General features: G+C 28.0%; 1 protein-coding gene across 1 annotated transcript; it reads right to left on the bottom strand.

The window, feature by feature from the left end:
• Positions 1-1,242: 1,242 nt before the first annotated feature.
• LOC109156720 (transcription factor MYB3-like) lies at positions 1,243-5,205 on the bottom strand. The gene is made up of 3 exons (XM_019304555.1): positions 4,953-5,205; positions 4,186-4,315; positions 1,243-1,803 (listed from the first exon to the last, which is right to left on the bottom strand). Exons 1-3 carry the CDS (start codon positions 5,092-5,094, stop codon positions 1,542-1,544), a joined length of 534 nt encoding a protein of 177 aa, XP_019160100.1. The 5' UTR covers positions 5,095-5,205; the 3' UTR covers positions 1,243-1,541.
• Between the last annotated feature and the right edge of the window lie 16,244 nt (positions 5,206-21,449).

Raw genomic sequence — 21,449 nt, 5'->3', positions numbered from 1 at the left:
ATCATTAGTAGGAATGTAAAGAACATGTTGATGCATAAGTCAATTTGGACCAGGCTACTAATAAGTCTCAATATCAAATTTGAGGCGATCTTTTATTTCAACACCCTTAAATATGCAAATTTGAAAATGTGATTCTGTTAGGTCTTGGTGGTTGTCTTCTTGGTTGGTCATACTCATCATATGTCCTTAGTGGGGTGGCCTTTAGTTTATTATTGATATTCTTCTTTGTGAAGATCCATATATATCTTACTTGGCAAGGTGAACTACTATAGTTTTCATAGTCTCCATACTTGTAACCATTGAAAGATTGAGCATCATCGGATCTCTTTTGTGACTTATAGCTTCCTTGGTCCTCATATTAATTCTCTTGTTGGAATCTTGACTTAGAAAACATCATATATCTTGGATCAACTTACAATCACAAAGACAAGATAGTGTTTTGCAACTAGAACTAGAAGTACTTGCAAGTGAGCTAGTAGTGTAGCAGTAACTTCAAGTAAATCAAAACAATGAACGAAACAACACAACAAGAAAACGAAAACAAACACAAAAAACAAGCACAAACTGCAAACAAGCAAAAGTAAAAGGGGTCGGGGTGAACTAGACTCCCTAACTTACATTCTTACACTTAATTTTAATGCATATTAAACAAATTTAACTAAGAGGACCAAATTTGAAATAAAATCAATAGTTAAATGACCAATTATGATCAAATTAAAAGTCAACGATTTAAATTGATAAATGTCAATAGTCAAGTAAACATTTTTGCAATTAACTCTTTGTAGGTGCTAATATACACACTCCGATGATATTTGGGTTTTGAAGGGTGGCAGATTGCCTTTATTCTCCAGTAATGTTTGCTAAATGTTTTTGCATGATTGACACAGAACTGGCAGCAGGTTGTTCTCATGGTATTTTGGTCCTTAACTTGATTATCTTTTTATTTAGAGTGATAATTTGATAAATATCAGTATTGGGTATAGACTCGTGCAGGATCAAGTCCAGCAATTGGTTGTTAGGAAAATTGTTTGGTGGAGGCCGTTGAAGGCTAAGTCTAGCTAGCACTCTGCCTCTAAAAAATGTGGTGATATAAAGAAATAAAGTTGCACCTTCACTATAAGTTATAGCTTTTAGCATAGTGATAATCACTTATCTAACAAGTGGTATCAGAGTCGGGTCACGGAAGTCAAGCACTTGCCTCTCGAAAATGCAGCAATGGCTAAGACCTATAGCTTTTCGTGATTTATTACTAATTTATTTAGAGCTATTATTACAAATACATTATAATTGTAGACATAATCTTATTTATCCTCAAAAGGAGTGAGCCTACCATAGTGGGTGACTCGGTCTTAAGTCTTCATTCACTCGTAAATACCAACTGAGCTGTCCGTGATTCCGTGAGGCACAATTGTAGACATAAGCTACTAGTACATGCAACTTCTAAATTGGAAAGAAGAGACAAGCTACGACGACATATATTATTGTTCAACGTTAATATGGTTAATTTAGGTAGTCCGGGAGCCGTACACTTGCCGGCCGGCCTAACGGACGTTACTACTTCCGGCATCTGAAACTTCACCGTCGCTCTCTATCCGTTGCTTTTCCGGCGAAGTAACACGGCTCTTCCCGGCCGAAGTTTGGGCGACGCCGGCGCTGTTATGAGGGCGGGGATAAGTGCAAGAAACCCGGTGATTATTGGGATCAATTCCCATGTCCACAAGCTTTTTTCTGATATGGGAATTCCAGTAATTCTCGACCTCTTCATCTGTGCGCCCCGGCAATCTCCCGGCGATCAACGACCACCTGCTAAATTCAATGCCGCCGTTAAATGTTACTCATCGGAGATTTTGTACCATCACGAGTAAAAGCAATATAGCATTTGCAAAACATGATTTGCATGGCTAGCTGTAATTGAAGATCAAATGTGTTATTTTAGTAGTTTAAATTAATAATTAGACAATTTTATACTTGTTTTGTCTGATTTTAACTCTTCTATTTACTATCATTTTGTCAACCCAACTCACATTTTTTGTTTATTTTCTTTAATTTTTTTTAATTATTTTCAAAATTCAACGTTGTATTTAATACCCCTCTATACATTTTATCTATTACATTTATTATTTATGGGTAAAATCAACCCTTCTCGCTTTATTTATTTTTCAATAATTTTGAAATTCATTTTTTGATATTTAATAATAATTCTAGTGTAGTTTTCAAATATATAATTTGATATATTAACATTAAATTAAACATTACGAAAAATTAAATTATAAATAACTTGAGTCAAATCCCGTTAACAAAACCTATCACATTATTAAACGAGATGCAGGGAGTAGTACTTTTGATATAACTTTCAAATATACATATTTCTATATACTAAAACTAAACTAATTTGTAAATAACTTAAGTCAAATCTCATCAGTAATCAAATTGACACATAAAATGTGATGAAAAAAGTATAATATTATATGCTCAACACACATAGGGTGAGTTCAAATGAGAACTCTTTTGGTAAAAAGTGATAACTGATCACAGTCATCCATCAGAGTTCATCAATAGTCGAAATTTTAGTAAAAAGAAAAACACGAAATAAATTTATAATTATTGTAAACTTTCAAATTTATAATATTTATAAAACTTACCTCGCTCATTTTCTTCTTATTTTTTATCAATCTTCAACCTTGATATATCCAAATGGATGTATATATAGTAATTATACACTATTGGAATTGAATTAAAAGGTGATTGATATAGCCATAAACAAATATAAAGGAAGTGAAAAAGAGCAGGGAAAATGGTCAAATAAGCCTTCGAACTTTACCTAAAAAGTCAATTAGGCCCTCAAACTTTTTAAAGTTACAAATAGGTACATAAACATGACAATTTAGTTATCAAGACCCAATTACATGTTAGTGACCTACAATAATACCAAGTCACTGAAATTCTGTCGGTTGTCCAGTAATAAAAATAGACGGAAAACGATCGATGGATTAAAAATGGACAGAAAATAAGGCGTCGCCATCTCCTATGGACGGAGAAGGCGACCAAACTGGTCGCATCTCCCATGGATGAAGAAGGTGACCATTTTGGTTGCCTTCTCCGTCCTTGCGAGATGGCGATCAAACTAGTCGCCATCTCCTAGGGACGGAGATGGCGACCAAACTGGTCGCAATCTCCATCCCTAGAAGATGGTGACACCTTGTTTTCTGTTCATTTTTATTTCAATCGTCGTTTTCGTCCATTTTTATTACCGGACAACTGTCGGAATTTCAGTGACTTGGCATTGCAGGTCACTAATAGGTAATTGAGCTTTGATGAACAATTAAATTGACATATTAATTTGAGAGTCTAATTGACTTTTCAGGTAAAGTTTGAGGGTCTATTTGATCCTTTATATTGATTTTTTGGTCCTTAGCTTCCTTATCACAAAGGTGTAAATATTATCCATAATTATTTTACATCGTTGTCAAATTAGTAATTGTGTTAAATTGGCCTGGCTTTTAACACATTAACCCTACTAATATGAAATCTTAACGAGAGACTAATATTAAAATGATTAAACAACTAATATATCAATGATTTAGAATAATTAGAAATGATATTTACGTACAGAGATAAAATATTCAAATCACTTTTTACCCAACATGGACACACATACTAATTTCTTTATCTTTTTTTACCCTTTCTTTCCTATAAATTCCATCAATCCTCACTTTCTACTCAACTATACAAGGTTGCATTACTTTCCATTAGCATGAGGTGATGACTACAAAAAAAGGGTAAATCTTCATCTCATCATAATATAGATGACGAGAGAAACCTAACGTCACGCACTATTCAAAGATGTGTATAAGGTAAACCTCACTCTTGTGTAACAACCTTTAAAATTACACATGAGAAATAAATTTCACTATAATTGTATGACCAGCTCAACCGAGATGGTATTGAATTGGCAAGAATCAATCGTGACCTTTTGACACAGAAATCATGTTCTACCCTTACAAAAACTATACAAATAATACATTTAGTGAGGGGTTTTTCCACCCGTCACTAATTTTTTGTCACTAAAAGTGTTTTTCTTGTAGTGCAATTTGACCACTTTTTCGGGGTACTATTTTATTATTAAATAGGATAATTATGGGTTAAGAAAAAAGTTAAATTTCCATTTTTTATACACAAATTTACCTGTCGCCAAGCAAGGCATGAAGCTTGATGATGAGATCCTCCTCATCATCACCAAAGTTCCCTCTTTTGGCAGTTTGCTTTAAATGGTTCATCCATCTAAGCCTACAACTTTTACTGCAACGAAGCAGACCTGAAAAAGTAAAAATAAAAATTACCAAAGACAATTAACTTTACTTATTTACTTCAAACACATACTCCACGTCCCCTCTCAAATCAAAAAAGAATATGGGTAGGTTAATGTTTACCTCCCTTGATAATATAAGCTTTTAGTTTTAGATTAAAACTTGAGAATCCAAAATTAATTTTCTTTTCTCCCAAAACCTTTACTCTAGTCCTGATATAGATGTAACATTTTTTTTTTTTTTTTATATAAAAGATACTGATATCAATTCTCTTGACTCATAATGAATTCTTGTTAAGAAAAAAAAAAATAGTGTTTTTGTGATTCGATTAAAACCTATCTTACCTAAGTTCAATACTTTATAGTCTAATAATATAAACGCAGATAGAACTCTAATAAGCTAAGAGTTCTTAGATTCAATCCTTATTCCCCTCGAATATCTTGTATGTCAAGAACTTAAAACAAAGAGGCAACTATAGCCAAATTGGTCGGCTGTTGGCTTAATAACCACAAGGTTACAAGTCTGAATCTCGGTAGGAGCTGCTCATAGACCTTCTCGATTTGAGCCGGTCAATTATGGGCAACCTAAACTAGTCCTTTGCTGGCTAAGGTCATAAGGCGAGGTAGGGTGGCAACGTTTACAAACCTGCGGCCTTGGGCAGGTCGCGCCAGCCACCCTCGCCATGTTTTCGGATGTAATCTACGAGCTTCTGGTCTTCCTGCTTGGACCAAGCACCCTTGTTGATCTCATGATGATGATGAGAATGGTCGCAGGAAGCCTTCCTCATAGTCGTTAGTTGTCGGAGAGACAAGAAGTGAAAGTGTGTGGATCTGGGAAGAAAACACTCCTTGGATGTTTCGTGTATATAGAAAACAATGATGAGAGTGTAAGTATATATAGTTGCGTACGTGACGATGGAGGCGGTGGGTGAGGTGTGTTGTGGGGTGGTGGTTTACACTTTATAGTGGTTTTAATTTATGGAATAAAAGGACGACCATGAGAGAGTTGACCGGTGGTTTGGCCCTGCATGTTATGTATGTATGCAATGCATGCCTACGCCTACCTCACACCACCCACTTTTATAAAATTGATGAATGAATTCAATACTTTTTCTTTAATTTTATGGTACTACGACCTCAACTATAATGCACTAGCTAGGAAGTATTATTGCAGTGGCAGGTCAACTGATTCCTAAGTAGATTCTAGTTAATGATACAGAATCGAACTCTATTAGTTATAGTGTGAAAGTTACATATAATATAATGCCTGCATGGGTTGCTCAATTGGTCAGAGAAGTGAAATTTGTCACAAAAAATTAAAGATTGAGTCTCACTAACAGCATCTGTTGATTGATTACCTCAGGCGATTCCTCAGTTACACCCAATGCGATAAATTTCTTGTCAGCACAGTGTAGTATTGGACCACTCATCAAACCCCATTTAGTTTTGTTATAAATTAAAGTATAAAAATGATCAACTCAGCTTACGTGATAAACGTGGGACAGCGAGGCGTTATGTATATAATACGATGAGCTTTGGATTGGCCGGAACCGATGTTTATTATATTTGTGATGTGTATTTAATATTTATCACAACACTACAACTAATAACGGGCAATATAATATGTGCTCAATTGAATGTTATGTTCCTTCAAATATTAATTAAAAATCTAAACCCATAGTTGATATGTGTATTTATATTTTATATATTATATTCTTAATTCTTAATTAATTAATAGCAAGATGTTGAATAATGTTTTTCGTTTTGATTAAAAGTTAAAAGGGATAAATAGACTACACATTTTTATTTGAGTTAATTCCTAGATTTATAGGTGTCATTCTACTTTTAATTTTTTTCTTTTTCAGAACATCTGATCCCTTCTTGATCCTAATATTAATGTAGCATGATCATTTTTTGTCCTCCATCAATAAATATGTTTAAAAGAGGATATTTTGGTCTATTTGGCCTACCATCTTATAAGATCCTCTTTGTTGTAAGAGTTCTTTTTTTTTTCAAGTCCTAGATTTAAGGTGTCATTCCACATTTGGTCCTTGCCAAAATGTCTTTATGTTAATGTCATTTAAACATATTTATTGACGGAGGATCAGAAATGGTCAAGCCACAATAACAACATGACCAACAATGGATGTTATGGAAAAACACTAAAGTGAAATGAAACTTATAAATATAGGACAAAAAAAAAAAGAATTAACTCTTTATATTTTATATATAGGATAGGTTCAGCATCAACTCTTAACTTTACTAATATGATAATAATATCATTACTATTACGTCAACATAATTTGTGGTGGCTACTAATACTAATTTCAAAAATAACGGAAGATGTCCCGAAAGGGATACTCAAGTGGATAGAGCATGATTCTTATACTTATCGCAAGTTTAATTCTTATCATTACCGTCTTGTTAGAGCTCGTTACATGAGATCTTTCTAGTATGGTTTATCTCTCATGTGCAATTTGTGAGTTTGTAAGATTTACTCCATGCATACTCTTAAATACTGATTACGAGTTTCTCTTCTCACCAAAATAAATAAAACAGTATAAGACCCCCCCTCCCCCCCCCCCCCCCCCCCCAAAAAAAAACAAAAAAAAAAAAAAAAAAAAAAAAACAACAACAACAATCAAGCTGGTCAAAACAATGCCAATAGTTGCATAATTATGTCTCAAATCAAGGTTGTTAGCCCAACATGTACTTCGGTCATTTTTATGAAGGAAAAGGTAAAGGACCTTTACATCCGAAACCTTTTTTTTTTTTTTTTTTTTTTTTTTTTTTTGAAATATCACATTATAATAAAATCAATAGTATTACATCCGAAACCTTAAAGCTTCTCAATTGATTAGCATTGTTCTTTTACAATCGATAGAAAATATTCGTGTTTCAATTATGAAAACAACATATCTCCAATCAGTGTTAGAATAATATGTTGAATATAACAAGATGTTCCACTATTGATATTGGTCGAGATATATAATCTAGTCTAAATAATAAACCGACATGTGTTCGTTTAAAGCCTCTCTAGTTATTAAGACTATCAATAAATTAAAGCCTAAGACTCTAGACTATGACGAGTTGTTTGGTAGGATGAACTTGTAATTCTATTCCTACCAAATTTTATGGAATTACAATTTTTTAGTTTGGTTAGAGTGAATTGCAATTTTCTCAAATCATAGAATTGCAATTCTTAGCCGGGTCTCTCTTAAGAATTACAATTTCACACTTTGTGGAATTGTAATTCTATAGTGATTTACCATTTTATCATTATTATTATTATTATTATTATTATTATTATTATTATAAAAAGACATTTTAGTTTTTATTTACTTCTTTCATTTCAATTCCCAATCATTCTATTCCTGCACCAATAACAATGTAATTTAAATTCACTTTATTCTTTTTTTCACAAAATTACAATTCATTTCCCCCTTAATTCTCTTTTTCCAGGCAAAAGCCTGTAATTGTTTAACTACTATTGATGGAGCAAATCAACAAATGGAGACAGGTTCTTTGAATATCTCAACAACCATAACCTATAAATGTTAAAGCCTAAGACTAGACTATGACAAAGTGTTTGGTAGATTGAATTGCAATTCTATTCTACCAAAACTTCATGGAATTACAATTTTATAGTTTTATTGGAGGGAATTGCAATTTCACAGAATTTGCAATTCTTAGTAGGGTCTCCCCTAGGAATTGCAATTACACACTTTGTGGAATTGTTAATTTTATGGTGATTTATCATTTTACTCTTATTATTAATATTATATATTATTATTATACAAGACATTTTAGTCTTTTTTTTACTTCTTCCATTTCAATTTTCAATCATTCTATTCTTACATATCAAATAATGTAATTTAAATTATCACTTTATTTTTTTCCCAAGAAATTACAATTTATTTTCCAAGCAGGGTCGACCTAGCTTGCTGAAATTTCGTCTGATGTTTGTCGAAGATTCGCCGAAGTTGATTAGAACCCTAATTGACCTGCAATTACAGATCATCAACATACTAGTGAGTTTTATTACTCCGAAATACTCTGCAACATATTTGTGAGTTTAATTGCAACTTTTAAAAGTGTAAGTGCCTAATTGACTTTTGAAATAAAATTTAGGGCTTAATTATTTGTCCATTTTCCATTAATGTTTTATACTCTTATCAACTAAAAGGGCCAATTATATTTATTTTTTACACTAATCATTCGGTCAATTGTTTTTTTTTTTTTTTGTTTTTTTTTTTGAGCAGATGGGACCCAATTGTGTCTCTTGTAGTCTCTTAACTCACCATAAAATATTAACGTTAGAGACATGAAATATATAAAGTATATATTTAATATAGTTTTTAAATTTTTATTGTTTGTTTTGAACTTTTGGGGTTGTTAGAGGTAGAAGAAAGTTTGAGTTCACCAATCTTTCATGGAGAGTGTTGGCAAACGCGTGTCACGTGCCTACCAATTCATATCTAACCCATTTCTTGAATTTTAGATATTTGAGAAAGATTTGTATTCTATAGTACATGGAATTTCACAAGTAAATTATGTGACAAAAATAGAGAGACAAAGAAATCTCCAATAGAAAGCCAAATTATTTTTGTACTCAAAATCCCACACAGGAAAATAATAAGTATATTTTTTTAAAAAAAAGTACAGATTAAAGTGTACTTATTAAATTAAGAAATTTTTTCTTTTTTAAAACAAGCCATGAAGAACGAAAATAGAAAACATATTTATTAGCAGAAATTTTGAATTTGAAAAATAGGAGAACTATTTTTTCCAAACCTAACAAAGGAATTTGAAAATATATAAATTATTATATTAAATATAATAAACTATTTCCCAAAGTTTCAAGAAAGTTTTAAAGAAAATTACACTTTTTGTTCTTAAGTTATATGATAATTATAGAATTCGTCTTTGAGTGTTGATCATGCTTATTTTTTGTCCCTAGATTATCATTGGCGTTCCACTTTTCGTCCTTTCGTGCTCACTTTCCGTCCCTATGTTATACTAAATTGCAAATTCCATCCCTAATATTTTATTAATAAAGGACTAAAAGTGCAACGTCAATGATTAACTTAGGGACGAAAAGTGAGCATGACCAACACTATAAGGAGCGTTTGGTTGGAATGAAGGAATTAAGGGGGGAAGGAATTGTAATTCGGTGGGAAAAGAATAAGGTAGGAATAAAGTAGGAATTACAATTACATTGTTTGGTAGGGATGAATAATGGAAATGGGAGAAGTGATATAAAAATTAAAATACCCTTGTGTAATAATATTAATATTTAATAAAAACATTTAAAGACAAATATGTCATTTTCCCTTTTCATTGTAGGGATGAATTCATTGAATTGCAATTCATAGGGGACCTATGAACTGCAATCCCCTATAAATTGTAATTCAATGAATTGAGGAAATTACAATTCCCTCCTACCAAACAATGTAGTTTATCTTTTCATTGAATTTGCAATTCAATTTCAATGCAATTCATGCCAACCAAACACCCTCGAGAGTGATTTTCTGTATTAGATTCTTCTCTCGCCGTCCCCATTGCGACAGCGACTTTGCGGGAGTAGGCAGCTCTTCACTACACTTTTTTTTTTTTTTTTTCCTTTTTCTATTGCACAAGTTTTTCTGTCTATTCTCATCGTAAATTTATTATGAACCATATATAGTAGTCTAGATTCTTCCCCTTGATGCTCTGTCACAATTGTCGTTTAAATGTTACAAAAAAGGTTTGGGATTGAATTCGAATGCCTCGTCACGATCGCTGTAATGTCATTAATGTAGACTTGAGCTGGAGTTGGGGTAGTTTAGCAAATTATATCTTAGACAAGGTTTCATCTTGTGTGATGGATCTTGATTCAAGTATCATATTATATTGCCTTAAAAATCTTGCCTCCCATAAGTTAAAAACCTTGTTATCTATATCTATATCCATATCTATATCTATATATATATATAAAAGTAAAATCCTCCTAGTCAAGTTTTCCCCCCAAAACTTAGGGACATTTATGTAATTTATGTAATCTAATCTATATATATATAAAAGTAAAATCCTCCTAGTCAAGTTTTCCCCCCAAAACTTAGGGACATTTATGTAATTTATGTAATCTAATAATAATAATAATAATAATAATAATAATCTATAATAATAATATTATTATTACCTTTTTGTATACCCAGTTTATTATCAAATATATTAGGAATAATTATATTAGTAATATATTATTAATTAAATAATTAGGGAAAACCGTAAGAACAATAATCTATAATAATAATATTATTATTACCTTTTTTTTATACCCAGTTTTATTATCAAATATATTAGGAATAATTATATTAGTAATATATTATTAATTAAATAATTAGGGAAAACCGTAAGAACAATGTTGTAATAATATATTAGGAATGTAGTTATACAATATGTAGTAATTAAGGTGATTATTGTTAATTAAGCTAATTAGTGTGTAGTATTTTATTTATATATAAAAGCTATACTCACCCAGAATGTATATGTATATATATGGAATGCCGTGTAGTAGTGGGTAGAAAGTAAATAATTTGAAGCTTTTACCTTTCTTAATATCTCTTACCATATTATAATTTCAATACTAAGCTCTTTTGATCTCATCTATTGTGTATAAATACACCTTATATGACCATAGACAACTCATCAATTTCACAATCCCAACTAAGGTTAATTATTTCATTGACTTTTTGCTAATTATCCTGTGATCTTCCACAGTTGAGGTTGATACGTGATTTGCACGGGTGAAGTTTTCATTATCTTAGTTTCTTCTTTTCTTTCTTTCTTATTGGGTTTTGTTTTGTTTTTTTTTTTTGTTTTCTATTTTTTGTTTTTTGTTTTTTTTTTTGTTTTTTGTATTTTTTGATTTTTAAACAGGAAAAGTGGTTCGTAAGAAAAAATGTTGATATATTCTCTTTTTTTTTTTTTTTTTCGTTTAATTTTGTAGAGAAGATACAGATCTATAAAGATTGATCGAGAAGCAATAGAGTTCCTTGCTCATCAAGTGGATAAAGTGGAGAGGGACGGATTTTGTGCATATGTAAACAGATGCAAAGGGAAGCATGATAAGAATACACTAAAAATGAAAATAATATTCAAAGCATTTTTTTAGTTGTCAATTTGTCAAAGCGTTGGGCTTTCTTTTGATTCAATCTCTTCGTCTTTAAAGTGTGCATTTTCTGTAATAAAAGAGTAATTTGTCTCTCCCTTCAAGATGTTTTGGCATTTTCGGCAGAATCAACACTGCGGAAGTAATCTTGACTTTGTCAGTGCGGAAGTTGTTTTTTTTTTTTTTTTTTTTTTCCTGCAAATTTGAAGTTGGCATTGCTTTGGATTAAATTAGTAGTTATTTTTATGGCGGTGGTGGAAGAAGATTCAGTGATAGATGACTGCAGCAATTCATGTTAGAGGGTGGTGGTTGAAGTTTGTAGGGATGACAACTCAATGAGAGTGTGGATCGTAAATATGTGTATTAGTTTTTTTTTTTAATGTTTATATTCACTACCATTTTTAAGATTCATATTTATATTTATATTCATATTCATATTGTATTTTCTTTCCTGCATAATTTTAGGCTTAGTTTGTTGATGTATCAATAACATTGTTCAATCCCTGTGAATAAGGATTATTCCTTTGTTGTGTAGTACCATAGAAAATTGCTATGCTATTCGATCCATTTTGAAGGTGAAAAAGGTATTTATCTTTATCCTAGAATCTAAATTTATGTTGTTTTTAACTTTATTTTTTGTTTGGATGTTTGTCTCTATCTCTTTTGTCAACCTTGAAGGGTTTCAACCATGGCCGCCAATCATTGTAGATGAAAACTTGCAGGATGACTTTTTTTTTTTTTTTTTTTTTTTTTTTTTTTTTTTTTTTTAAATTTAGAGATGGTAGTAACCCTAGAACAACTTTGATTGTATTACATAATATTGACTTGTGGATACAAAAATCAGAAATGTAAAGTGAAGAATCTGAGTGTTTTTAATATTTTTTTAATTTTAATACTTTCTATTAAAAGTTTATTATTTTAGTTAATTACACATTTTAAATATCAAATCTAAATATGGTAGCTACTCATTTTAAATATTGTAGTTAATCGAATTTAAATTTTCTCTAAAATATGTATAAATTAAATATATATATATATATATATATATATATATATATATATATATATAAATGGTTTAAATTTGTTTTGCATTGGTAGTTAATTACTATACAATCATTTAAATGAAAATCAAAAGTTTCATATTTAGTTCTTATTAATATACATGCAATGATGCAATTGCATATATTGAAAAAGTAGTATATAAATTTAATAAAGTATATTTTCTTGGTAGTTTTATTAAAAAAAATGCAATATTTCATAACTATTTCAAGTAAGCATTTTAGAAAGTTATTTGTATATTATATTTATTAATTTTTTATTTTTATTTCGTGAAAATATTTCATGCATGAAAATTGAATTGTAGATGTATCATATCTAATTCTTTAGCATAATATTTTTTTAAAAATTTTATTGTGATGAAGATTGTATTTATGAGTTTAGACATTGGAAGAATTAACAACTATCATATTTTTTTTAATTTTATTGTGGTGTTGATGAAGATTATACAGATGACTCATGAGTTTAGACATTGGACAAATTAACATGGATGTTAGTAAAGGATGTGGCAACACCTAACTTGCACAATTAATATATAAATTAATTAGTCTTGCTGGTGTAATCGAAATTACTGATAAATGAGAATATATATTTTCTTTTGTAGTTTACCTACTAATTTAGCTTACTAAGATGTTTGTAATAACTTTTTATTTTAATACGGTGTATTAAAAGTTTATTATTTTAGCTAATTACTCATTTTAAATATCAAATCTTATTTAATTGATAGTATATTTTTGGAAATCAACAAAATAATAGTATGTTTTTTTTTTTTTCAATTGTAATATTGCAATGTTTCCTATATAGTTATTACATAACAAAACTTTAAAATGAATAAAGGTTACATATCGTATTTACACATGAAACTTATTTATAGTAATAGTTGTTAGTATTATAAAATTACTTTAACATAGAAATATTAAAAAAAATGTTATTGATAATTAACTAATTAATAGGTATTAAAAAAAAATCATTGACTAAGAAAAAATGGCATGAAAAGTAAATCAGTTTGAAAAGGAAATGATAATTAATACTTGATTAAAAATGGCACATAATATATTACTGGAAAAAGTTAATCAATTTGAAAAGGAAATAATAATTAATACTTGATTAAAAATGACACAGAATATATTACTGGAAATAATATATATATATATATATATATATATATATATATATATATATATATATATATATATATATATATATATATATATATATATATGTTATTAATAATTAACTAATTAATATGTATTAAAAAATCATTGACTGAGAATAACATGGCATGCAAATTATACCAATTGAAAAAGGAAATAATAATTAATATTTGATTAAAATGGCATGGAATATATAAATTCTGAATATATATCGGAAATTATATTAATAATTATAGTATAAATTAATTGATATGTATTAAAAAAAATTTGACTGAGAATAAAAATGACATGAAAATTAGACCAATTGAAAAATGAAATGATTATTAATACTTGATTAAAAATTAAAAATCATTCCAAATTCACTCAAATGAAAAAGAAAATGGTCAGACCGTCCAAGCAATAGTATAAGTAAACTGAAAAAAAAAATTGTTAATTAGAAAAATAATTGATTGAGATTGAAGATAGCACGGAATGTATAAATTGTAGTATAATATTTTTTTTTTAAAAAGATCCTTATATTGACCATGTCAAAAAGGAAATGGATTAACTATAGTATATGTAAAATCGAAAAACTATATGTTATTAAAAATTTATTGGAAATATTAAAAAATTATTATTATTAATTAACTAATTAATATGTATTCAAAAAGTTATTAACTGAGAATAAAAAATGACATGCAAATTAGGTCAATTGAAAAAAAATGATAGTTAATACTTGATTAACCTTTTAAAAAATGGCACAAGATCTATAATTTTCAAATATATAATGACAATTATATTAATAGTTATAGTATAAATTAATTGATATGTATTAAAAAATATTTAATTGAGAATACAAATGGCATGAAAATTAGGCTAATTAGAAAAGGAAATTATTATTAATACTTGATTTAAAATTAAAAATAATTCCAAATTGACTCAAATGAAAAAAAAAAAAAATTGCAACTCCGCCTAAAGAATAGTATATATAAATTGAAAATGAAATCTGTTAATTGAATAAATAATTGACTGAGATTAAAAATGACACGAAATATACAAATTATGGTCTAATATTTTTTTTTAAAAAAATCTCCAAATTAACAATGTCGAAAAGGAAACGAATTAACAATAGTATATCTAAATTGGAAAAGGGTATCTGTTATTAATAATTTACTGAAAATAAAAAAAAATTATATTAATAATTATCTAATTAATATGTATTAAAAAAATTATTGCCTGGTAATAAAAATGACATGAAAATTAAGTCAATTGGAAAATGAAATGCTAATTAATACTTGATTAAAATGGATCAGAATATATTACTGGAAATAAAGAAATATGTTATTAATAAATGACTAATTAATATGTCTACATATAATTAAAAGTAAAATCATCCTAGCCAAATTTTCTCGCCCCCCAAAATTTACAGGCATTTCTGTAATATTTGTGTATATATAATTAGTCTATATATAATTCATAAATATTCCGTATGTGACTAAGTAGTTATGGAAAGAATATTATGGTAATTAATTAATTAGTTTATAAAATTTATTCCGTGTGAAGTTTAGTTGACTAAAATTTAATTAATTATAAAAATTATATATTAATATCTGTGTATATATAAGTATAAGTAGTCTATATATATTTCAGAAATATTCCATATGTGACTAATTAGTTATGGAAAGAATATTATGGTAATTAATTAATTAGTTTATAAAATTTATTCCGTGTGAAGTTTAATTGACTAAAATTTAATTAATTATAAAATTTATATATTCATGTAGTCTTTTTTGGTAAGCAAATGTTTAATAGAAATTAATTAAATATATAAATAAATGTAGTTTACGCTCTTATTATCATATACTCAAATATTTTATATTTTTTTGCTCAATTATTTAACATTTTGACTAGGAGTTGACGGAGAATGGAGAATCCCCGTCCCCACCTAATTCTCCGCTAGGACGGGAATGAGGAATATTTTCAATTCCTCGCGGGGAACGGGGTCGCAGTGACGGGGACGGGGAGTATACTCCCCGCCCGCCTCGCCCCGTTGCCATTCCAGAATATGTACTTAAAAATGAAAAATGGTTACCAAATTCTAAAAATAAGTAACCATTATAATTGTGAGAATAATGGAAACAAATTCTGCGTAATAAATGAGAAAATTCTTTTAAAATTTTGCATAATTTTATAAGAAAATAATAATTTATTAATCATTATTTACAACAATCTATACTATTAATAAAATACAAATTATCCTCTTTAAATTTTCCACCCAAACTAATAAAAAATATTAATTAATTTGTAAAAAAAAAATTAATAAAGCTTAATTGGTAACAAAATTTTATATGGAAATTAACTAATATCTAATGAATTATTACCCTAAATTAAAGTCAATATGTACTTAAAAATGAAAAATAGTTAAAAAATTTTGTGAATAATTAAACCATTATAATTGTGAGAATAATTAAAACAAATTCTGCGTAATAAATGAAAAAATTCCTTGAAAATATTGTACTACCATCATCATTCAACTCAGGGTGAAAAGAATTATACTACCATCATCATTCACATGCGGAGCTAGGTATATGATTCAAAACCATCAAGATGAAATGGAATATGCAGGCACATCGGTTATCCTCATCTGTTCATAACATTCACATGCAACCCGAAGTGGACTGAGATTGAGTGGTATGTTGCATAACGTGGACTTAAAACAGAGGATAGACTCGATATTGTTTGCCGCGTGTTTAAGATGAAACTTGATGCTATGATTGAAGATATCAAGACATAAAAGTTGTTTGGCTACATATGTGGAGGTATTTGATTATCATACATACTTTAATGTGCCTTAATTAAATTTAAATTTCATGTATAAAACTACTTTTTTTTATTTTAATTTTCTACACAGTTATCTACACAATTGAATTTATAAAAAGATGACTCCCTCACGCGCACATATTGCTATTTGCCAAAAGAATGAATCGGGCACATTCCACATCGGAAGTTGATGCCTTGATTTCTGCTGAAATTCCAGACCAAGATGCGGACAATAAGTACAATGACGTAGTTAGCGAATTTATGTTGCACGGACCGTGTGGACAACTCCGGAAGAATTCGCCATGCATGGTAAATGGTAAATGTTCAAAGTATTTCCCCAAAAAATATGTTAGTCAGACGATTCTGGATAAAGCTGGTTACCTAATCTACATAAGGCGTGACAATGGACGCACAAAATAATATTGAAGTGTGGACCTGATCCAATTGCAACTATAGTTGAAAGCATCTTCCCAACCGCGAAGTATGGAATGCTAGAAGAGTCGCACCTAGAAGGACGAGCGATCCTCTCACCGACTTTAGATGTTGTTTATCAAATTAATCAGTATATGTGTGACATGAACACTGCAGAAGGTCAGACGTATTTAAACTATGACTCTTTGTGTAAGGTAGAATCAGATAGATGGTGATAATTTCTCACAAGTACACACTCTTGGTGCACCTATTATGTTACTGCGAAACATAGACCAATCTCTTGGTCTTTGCAACGGTACGCGCCTCATCGTTACAAGATTGGCGGGTCATATTGTCGAAGCAAGAATAGTTAATGGAACGCAGCAAGGAAACAAAGTTCTTATACCACAAATGTCTCTTACCCCTTCTGATACGAGATTGTCATTCAAGTTCCAGCGTAAACAATTCCCGTTGATGCTAGCATATGCAATGACTATCAACAAAAGTCAGGGTTAAACACTAACTCACGTTGTCTTATTGTTGAAAAAATCAGTCTTTAATCACGGTCAATTGTATGTGACTTTTTCCCGAGTCACTCATCCTGATGGCCTTAAGGTTTTAGCTCTAGACGAGGATGGACAAACTTCTGTTAGTACTACTAATGTCGTCTACAAAGAGGTTTTCAACAATGTCTAATTCAAAACAGTTATATTATGTATACTTCTTGCACAAATATAACAAAATTGTTACATATCTACATATTACGTATATATTCCGTTACAAAAATTTCTATAGCTAAGTTACTACACATAAAGATAATGAGACCAATTAATTTAATTCCGAAACATTCATACAAACCTTTCAACGTTAAAATTTGCACTATCGGATATGAAAGCAAATTATAATTCATATATTATAACGAATATATTCCGTGCATCGCACGGGTGCAAATACTAGTATATATAAAAGTAAAATCCTCCTAGCAAGTTTTCCCCCCAAAACTTAGGGGCATTTATGTAATCTAATAATAATAATAATAATAATAATAATAATAATAATAATAATAATAATAATAATAATACCTTAAATAAATAAATTATTATACTTTCCTTTTAAATTAGTATTTTCTACTTATAAATACAAATTTATAACTCCTAGCCTTCCCATCATTTCCTTCTCCACATCAGTAAGGCTTCTCCACCCCGTATCTTCTCCATCATTTCATTGACTTTTGTTAATCATCCTGTGATCTTCCACAGTTGAGGCTGATACGTGATTTGCACGGGTGAGGTTTTCATTATCTTAGTTTTTTTTTTCTTTTTGGATTTTGTTTTGTTTTGTTTTGTTTTGGATTTTCCGATATTTAAATAAGAAAAGTGGTTTGTAATAAAAATGTTGGATATATTCTTTTTTTTTGTTTGTTTATTTTTTGTGGAGAAGATACAGATCTAGAAAGATTGATCGGGAAGCAATAGAGTACGTTGCTCATCAAGTGGATAAAGTTTTGATAGGGACGGATGAAGTGTAGGCAATAAAAATCTATATCTATATATAGTTAAAAGTAAATCCTTCTAGCCAAATTTTTCCCCAAAAACTTAGAGAAATTTCTATAATATCATCCATTATATATATATATATATATGAAGAAGTACGTACTAACACTTTTGTAATTTTACCAATATACAAATAAAGATGTAGGCAATGAGATATTGAGATTGAAGTACGTACTAGGAATTGAATAAAAAAATATTTTAATTTAGGTAATGGAGAGATTTTTAATTTTTTTTACCAGAAGTTTATATGTTTTTCCTTATACAAATTTATAATTGTAAATTTATATTAATAATTTATTATTGTAAATTTATATTAATACAATGTAATAAAGTCAATAGCATTAATTCTTATAATTCAAACTAATTACTCAATTCAATAACATCAATTTAAACATATACGATGTACAAATTTATACTAAGGTAATTAATAAATTAAAACACAATATTACCGTGTACACAATATATTATATTAAATATTATAATTACAGTGTACAGTTTATTATTTTTAAGCCGTGTAATTCAAACTAATTACTCAATTGCATAAAATCAACTATAACGGGTTACCATACATGTTACGTGTTCGTTTTTAGTAATTAATTAAATCAATTGAATCAAATTTATTTTAACATATACCATGTAATGATTTTTACTAAGGTATATAATTGAATCAAACAGAATATTACCCCTTAGTTCAGATTAAGGTCATTTATTAATTAATATCAATATAATATATAGATTATTAAATATATAGATTTTAATTACTTTATAATATATAGATTAAATAAAACAAAATATTATTGTGTGCAAATTTTTATTAACGTAATTAATTAACAATTAATAAATTACTTTATAATATATAGATTAATAAATATGGTTAGATTTTTTGTAATATACTTATATTTTTACTAATTTAACTCTATATTGAGTTTATGCATGTGGTAAATGATCAAGGTGATTGGTAATTCTGATTTCTTCCCATTCTTAATTAATTAACCATATATAATTGTTATAATATATATATATTATAATTATCACCATATATTATTAAATATAGTAATCGGTAATCACCGTGTGCATATTATTATATTTTAACATTTCACTTCATATAGATTACCGTGTATTGAAAGAAAACATGTTAGGAATATATATTATACTCACAACCATATATTATTAAATATGGTAATCACCATTTACATATTATTAGATCTTAGTAATTTTAGTAATTAAAAATTTCAAATCCTACAAAGAATCATGAGTATCGTAATCGTTACCATACAAAGAAACGAAATATATAAAAACATACAAAAATGAAATATATTAAAATATGATTATTATGATTATTATGATTATGATTCTAATTAGGTTACCATACTAAAACATTCTCATTTGCTAACCATGTACAGACAATCGTGATTCAATTTAATAAAATATGTTTAAAAATCATATTACCTAAATCTAGGAATTGAATAAAAAAATATTTTAATTTAGGTAATATATATTCTAATTATAAGTATGTAGTTTCAGATAATTTAAAAGGACTCAATTGAATAAAAAATATTAAAATTATTGAATAATTAATTATACTAATAGACACTGTAGAAGAATATGGTAGAATATAGACTAATTAATTTTGAAAATTGATATACGCTAATATTACACGGAATTTTTTTATCCAATTCATAAATGAGTCAATTTAATTAAAAACATTTTTAATACGATAATAGCTATTTTAATTATAAGTATGTAGCACCAGATAATTTTAAATGAGTCAGTTGAGTAAAAAATAATTACACTCTGAAATAATTAATTATGGTAATACAAAATGGAGAAGAATAATGCACAATATATACTATTTAATTATGGACATATTATTATGGTAATATTAAATGGAATTTTTGGAACCAATTCATTAATGAGTCAATTGAATAAAAAATATTTAAAATATGGTAATGAATATTCTAATTATAAGTATGTAATACTGGATAATTCTTAATGAGTCAAATGGTTTAAAAATATTTAGTCTATGGAATAATTAATTATGCTAATACATATGCTAATTATTACACGATTTTTATTTTAAACAAATTCACAAATGAGTCAACTGAATAAAAAAATATTTTTAATTTGGTAAAATATATACATATATACATATTATTTTTCTAATGTGAAATAATGTTATTGACTTACCATGTTTGCTTCGATATGCTAAGCCATTTAAAATATAATAAAATTTATAATTGTAATACTTTCGTAATAATATTGAATAAATATTAACCATATGTTTAGATTTAATAATATAATATATTATATATTAAAAGAATTATATATTAATCTAATATAGTGATCGTTAATACGGGTAAATCATATATAAGCATAATCTAATATAGAAAAATATTCATTATTACTCATATATAATTTAGGGAATAAATAAACTTATTGAAACTTAATTATTTATAACTTCAACTTTAATCTAAATATATGGATTTAAATATATAGTATTAATATCCGAAATTAATAAGGTTTTCTTAATGTGGATCTATATATTTTTAATAATTTTGATTTAATAATATTATACCTTAATTATAAAAATTATACCTAACAACTTTAGTATTACATGGCATACAATAATTACCATAAATAATATTTTATAATTGACAATTTGTATTAGGCAATAAAAATTAATAATTAATAATTATGAACATGGTGTTGTGAACATAATTATGAACATATAGTTATGTAATTATGAATATAGTGATTCAATAATTGTGAATATGAAGTTTTTAAAAAATTATGCATATATATATTTATAATTATGAACATATAGTTGAGTAACTATGAACATAGAGTTCTGCAATTATGAATATAGAGTTCAATACTTATGAATATGAAGTTCAAAAATTATGAATATATAGCTTTATAATAATGAACATATAGTTCAGTAATAATAAACATAGAACTGTGTACGGTGGACACGGTTCCACATCATAACTATTCAATTGACCCTGTTACATGTAAACTTT

Source organism: Ipomoea nil, unplaced genomic scaffold, assembly GCF_001879475.1.
Source record: "Ipomoea nil cultivar Tokyo-kokei standard unplaced genomic scaffold, Asagao_1.1 scaffold2759, whole genome shotgun sequence".
NCBI classification, from domain to species: Eukaryota; Viridiplantae; Streptophyta; class Magnoliopsida; order Solanales; family Convolvulaceae; genus Ipomoea; species Ipomoea nil.
Note: the sequence above shows the minus strand (reverse complement) of the source record. Positions and strands in the feature narration are given on the sequence as shown.